General features: G+C 34.4%; 1 protein-coding gene and 1 pseudogene across 1 annotated transcript; both read right to left on the bottom strand.

Annotated features, from left to right (window-relative positions):
- Window positions 1–781: 781 nt before the first annotated feature.
- Window positions 782–4870, bottom strand: LOC114377221 (annotated as a pseudogene).
- A 792-nt stretch (window positions 4871–5662) lies between these two features.
- Window positions 5663–6193, bottom strand: LOC114373219 (S-locus-specific glycoprotein S13-like). Its single transcript, XM_028330739.1, has one exon. It carries the CDS (start codon window positions 6191–6193, stop codon window positions 5663–5665), a length of 531 nt encoding a protein of 176 aa, XP_028186540.1.

Below are 6193 nucleotides of genomic sequence, written 5' to 3'. Positions count from 1 at the left end.
GAGTAGCTCACATGAGACAACTCTTTGTTGGTCCGAACTCCGAAAAATTGAGACTTACATAACTACTTTTACTGGCATTCAAATTGCCCGACCTGCAAGCATTGCTGCTAAAATAACATATTTTTCCCGGCCATTAAAAGGCTTTTACCGACACTCCTTACAGGTCAGCATTCGGCAATACATTTACCGACCATTGCCAAGACCAAGTGGAGGATTCTAATCTTGTGTTTTTATGGTGTTCATTTTCGGTCCAGATTTGGCAAGCGATTTTCCAATGGCTAGGAATCCAGAAATACATCCCACAGAATATTGTTCAGCTGTATGACCTCATGGGAAGCTTATGCAGAGGAAGCAAATGGAAACGTTTTAGAAATCTGTTTTGGCATATAACATGCTGGTGTTTCTGGAATTTGAGAAATGCTATCATTTTTTAGGGAGAGGAATGGGACTAGTGGATGTGTTATTGATAGTATTATGAGGATATCTTGGCAGTGGTTGTTGTATATGCAACGTATCAAATCGGGTATCTCGTATTCATCTTGGTGCATTTGCCTGTTGGAGTGCAACTGATTTTTTTATTGGCAATTGGGGGCACAGGGAGCGGTTTTGTTGCTCACCGTGTCAGGGGGTTTTTTGGGTCTCTTTTTGTTATGTATAGTTCTTACTGTACATCCCCAACATGTAAAGTTCTTACTTTCATAAGTATCAATATACTTCTTTTGCCTTTTTTTTTAAAAAAAAAAAAACTCAAGCACTCCATAAAGCACTAATAAACAAAATCTTAGGAATGCCAATGTAATCTTCTCTTCAAAATAAGATTTTTTACCAATAATTATTCCCATCTTTAATAATGAACTAGACAAAAAATTTATTTCACATCATGTACTTAATCATTGAGCAGGTACAACAGAATTGGAGGTAGTAGCATTAGTGGTCGAGGAACCAGTTGAGGCAGATATGATAGATCTTTAAGGGGCCCTTAAATTTGACTCAAAAAAGATAGGCATCGAAGGTCTCATATGCTCAAGTAAGTCATTGCTACTGAGTTGGACTACTACTTCAGACATGGCTGGCCGCATTGCAGGCGATGCTTGAGTGCACAACAAAGCAATGCCTATCACTTTCTTCACTTCTTCTGGATCATACTTATTAGGGTTTAAGGTTTTGTCCACTAACTCCAAGTGCTTGCCACTCTCATACAATGTCCATGACTGTTGTAGTCAAAATCAAGGTTCATATAGTAAGATGTTATAAGAAAACAAACAATAATTGGTACATATATATGGGAAGTTCCTTACTTGTCGAAGAAGGTAATCATCCTCAATATCATCATCAACAACATTCACATTAGTACTCTTTCGACCACTTATGATTTCTAGAACTACAATTCCATAGCTGTATGTATCAGCCTTTTCTGATAATTGACCATGGAGTGCATACTCAGGTGCTGTGTATCCCCTGACAAATGCATAAGATTTATGAGACTACTCTGCATGTGGATACCAATATATTTGACTCTTTAAAATTTTCAAGTTGAGTTATTGGTATTATATTTTGACTCACAATGTCCCAGCAAATCTTGTGCTAAGATGAGATTGGTCCCCTGGAAGCAGCTTCGCCAATCCAAAATCAGCAATTTTAGGCTGAAGTTCTTCATCCAAGAGAATATTTCCACTCTTGATATCTCTATGTATGACAGAAACATGAAATTCCTCATGTAGATAGGCCAATCCCCTAGCCGTGCCCAAAATTATATCATACCGTTGTCTCCAGTTGAGTGAACCTTTTCTTTTACCTATTTCCCATGTGTATATGTTCAAAACTTCAGAGGTAAAAACAGAGCTAAATAAAGGATAACTCACAAAATGCTTCCATTGGAAATTAACTAGTTACCAAATAAGAATTTGTCAAGGCTGTTGTTTGCCATGTATTCGTAAACAAGAATTCTTTCTTGGCCTTTACTACAACAACCAAGAAGTCGAACCAGATTTTTGTGATGAACATTACTTATAAGCGTTACTTCACTCTCAAATTCATCATCGATCTTGCTGGATTTTCCTGAAAGTAACTTTTTTACTGCAACATCTTTCCCATTTTTCATTGTCCCCTATTGTATAACATCATCATTAAAAATTCTGCTTGAAACTTAGTTTTCTATCACTAGATGTGTAGCATATAAGTAATATTGCCTTCTTAGCTTATGGAGATATCTTCGTTGACAACTTCACATTAAAAACAGAACTCTTAGAGTCACGATTGAAATGTGAGGAGGAACAACTCAAGTTTACCTTGTATACAGCACCAAAGCCTCCTTCTCCTAGCTTATTTTTCTCACTAAAATTTTTTGTTGCAGCTTTCAAGTCACTATACTTGTACTTTGTTACAGCTTTCAACTCAGTTGCTCCCAATGTGTAAGCTGCTAAGCAAAATATAAGTTTGATTTATATATATATATATATATATATATATATATATATACGAAGAAATGAATTCATCTATGTGTACGAGAACAATGATATTTTTAGACATAATAATTTGTAATAGTTGGATGCAAAGCATCACATAAAGACTTCCCGAAATCCAAATAGTCTTATTACCTCTAGGAACTCTCTTTGGACTTTGAGATCTTCTATACCAAAAAAATAATGATAGAAGGATCACAACAAGGAGTGCACCTGCAAGACCACCACCAATAGTGACCCACTTCCTCATTGAACCTCCTGGTCCTGCAAGACAGAAAAAAAGTTGACCTCAAATGTTCCGAATGGTGTGTCCATTCAAGATGTTGATATTATAGTACGAGAAATACTAGTAACATGTTTTTCTAACACAGTTTTCTGATACATTCTCTACTATATATTGATTAAAATTTGTTAGAAATTAACTACAAAATCATATTTGAGACCCATTAAATAAGATAATGTGTTACTAGTTACTAGCCTTTCTCACTATAGAATCAGAGATGGCACACCACTAGCCCATTGTTATTCATTCCTGTCAACATCTATTGCATGAAGTTATGGCATTTGTACCTTGTTTTAAGAAGAGACTGATATCAGTGGTTTGGTTATCAGCAAAGTAGGGTGTCTCCGAGTATCTCATAAAGCATCCAGAAGGGTCAATTGCCCTACCATTTGTATTGGGAAGACAACCTTGTATGTTGCTCAGTTGATTTGACAAACAATTCAAACAAGTGTCGGGTGTGAGAGTTTCAGCACATTGTGCAAAAGCATAGATTGCACCGCCTGCTACATGTGTCTTGGTAGCTGCAAAGTAGCCACTAATTTTGGGTGTTGCTATTTGTAGATCCATCAGCACTTGTAGTCCAACTGTTCCAAAAGCAGTGCTTTCATCTGCAGTCTGATTTCCACAAAATGTGTGGCTGCTAAAAATGATACTGTTGTCCAAGAACACACTGTTCAAGTACCTGAACAGCCAAAGACATTCTGAAGCATCAAAAATCAAAGTCAATTAATTCTGATGATAACAGATCTAAAAAATCTAATCCGCATGGTCTTGATAATCTATAAACACCTAGCTAGTTGATAATTTGTGTTAAATGATAATTCAACCTACATTTTCAAGTCAGGTAGGATTACGATAGTTAACAAACTCATTGTCTGTGTATTTAAGACAATTGTATATTTTTGAACTCAATATCGATAATTAGGTTGGAACAATCTTGTGACATTTGAAATTTGCATTTGGCGGTTTCTTGATTTTAACATCTTGACAACTTAGTTTTACATTTTATAGGACTAGCATAGTGACATAGTCTTACTGCATGTTTGAATGAGCCTTAACAAAGTGTATGTTTGGTTCCATGTCATATGGCTCTGGATTCACCTTTTTTTTTTATGTAAACACTGGAAGATACATATAGTAGCTTATGGCTGGAAATAAAAAATTAACGCCATTATTGCTAGAGACGATGCAGGACCAAACTTACAAATTGATTTTAACTGAAATATTGATTTTGTAAAATTGATTATGATTAAAACTGATTTTGATGTAATATGGTTTATATTTGGATGTTTTTATTATAAAACTCAATATAAATTATTTTATCCAATATAAAAATTACTCAGAATTGTTTTAACTCAGAATTAATTCTAAAATTTTCCCCGACATGAAACTAAATTAAACGTACAAAAATTTATTTTAAATCAATTTTAGATTTAAAATCAATTCTCAATTCTACACTTACTCATTTTAGCCCTCTATTTGTTGCATAAAATTCTCTCTCTTTCTTCTCATCAAAGGGTACACACCAAGAGTTTCAAAAAATCATTTTTGAATTATCAGCGATAAGAAAGGACTATTATTGCTCAAATACAAGATGGATGTGTACCTGAGGATACAGCCGTCATAAACAAGATGAGCAGTATTTCCGGTGGAGCAGTTGCGGATATTGGCAGCAGCCGCGTCAAAGCAGGTGGTGCAGTCAGTGTTGGAAAGGTAGTTCCTGCATTGGAACGTTGCATAGACAGGGTCTGATCCACTGGTTGATTGAGCCGCGGCAAAGTGCTTGCTTTGGTTGCTAACCTGCGATCTCAGGGCAGCGAAACTTGCGTTTCGATTTTGATGCAAGTTGGACAAGTCGCGTGCCGAGACTGTGCTGCATTCAAATGTGAGGAAAAAGAGTTGAGGGTCTCCTACAGCACCCTCAAAGCTCCACCATGGCCAAAATATCGACAAGGTTAAGGCTACGAGCTTTAGTTGCATTGTATTGTTGTGATTCTCAAACTAGATCGGTATATATCTAAGGATTCAAAAGATGGGTTTGATATTGGCCTCAAAGAATAAAAGTATAGTTGTTAATGATGTTCTCAAAGAAAAAAGTATAATTGTTAATGATGTTCATGTGTGGATGGACTAAGATAATTATGACGACACGAATCATCGTGCACCTATGAGGCAGAGTCAACAGTCAACACACAGATAAACTGCTTGCTACCCACCACTCATAGCACTAACACGTATTCAATTATTGTAGATTTTTTTCAATTTTTATTAAAGATATCTCTTCTTCTTTAACTGTTGTAGTTATATATTCATTATTTAGTTCTGTGAAAAAAAAAACTATTTTGTCAATCAACTTAATTTTTTAACTGTTTTCTTTTTTGACAAGGGAATTAATGATTAAACAAATAATGCATTTGAATCAAGCTGAATTTAAAATATTTTGAATTAATTTAGAAAAAATTATAAAAAAATTTAATAAGAGAATTTAAATTGGCTTAAATATAAAGTATTATTATCTAAATTTGATAGTAAGATAAATTTATATTATATTATTATTTTCTTTAAAAAGTTAATTTTATTAGAAATTTTATACATGCTGAGAATGTAACACAAATTTTTTCATTAAATATATTATTTTCATTCATGTGAACTCAACTGTCACCCATTTAAAATGGATTAATATCATATTTTAATTGACTTTATTATCTATTTTGAATGTATTAATTAATAATTATTTACTGCTTATTAACCTTATTATAAATATTTATTTTGGAAAGTGTCATCTTTTTATTTATTAAAATACAACATCCTTTTAATTTTACTTAGTGCTTATCAAAAATAATTTTTTCTTTGATTAGGTATTTTTGACATAGCCTTGTTGACCGGGTCTTATCTTATCTTTTTTTATTGGGTATTTTTAATTATAAACTAGATACAAGCCATTCCATGATCCTATTCTGGTTTTAATATCAGGTCCCTTAAACCTTACTAATTGTGGATATCCTCTAAGTTCAATTTTTGAAGCATATTCTCCCTCAGCTGGATCTTCAACACTTTTCCAAGATGTAAGAGATCTTTCTAGACCAGTCTCTATGTTCCATTCAAGCTTCATTCCTGACATCAATGTATCAGTTGGATAATCAAAACTCTGCCACAAGAAGCTGTTCTTGTTAGTATCGTGTCCACTTTTCACTACAAAATTTCCCAAATCCAAAAGATAAGCAACTGGATTATTCACTGCTTTGCTTGATATATTGGATGACCAAATGGCGCCGTTTGTAGCACTGAGAAGCTCACGAATCCCTTTCTCATTGAGTTTGAGAACTCCTGAGTTATTCTGAAGAGGTGTGTTTCGGTTAGCCACCCATACCACTGTGTAAGAGGATGCATTTGTGTACCATATAGCCAAGTATCGTCTTGTTGAATTTCCGGGACTGAAGAAACCCAT

The sequence above is a fragment of the Glycine soja genome, chromosome 11, assembly GCF_004193775.1.
Source record: "Glycine soja cultivar W05 chromosome 11, ASM419377v2, whole genome shotgun sequence".
Lineage (NCBI taxonomy): Eukaryota > Viridiplantae > Streptophyta > Magnoliopsida > Fabales > Fabaceae > Glycine > Glycine soja.
The sequence above is the reverse complement of the archived record's forward strand: the minus strand, read 5'-3'. Positions and strand labels throughout refer to the sequence as shown.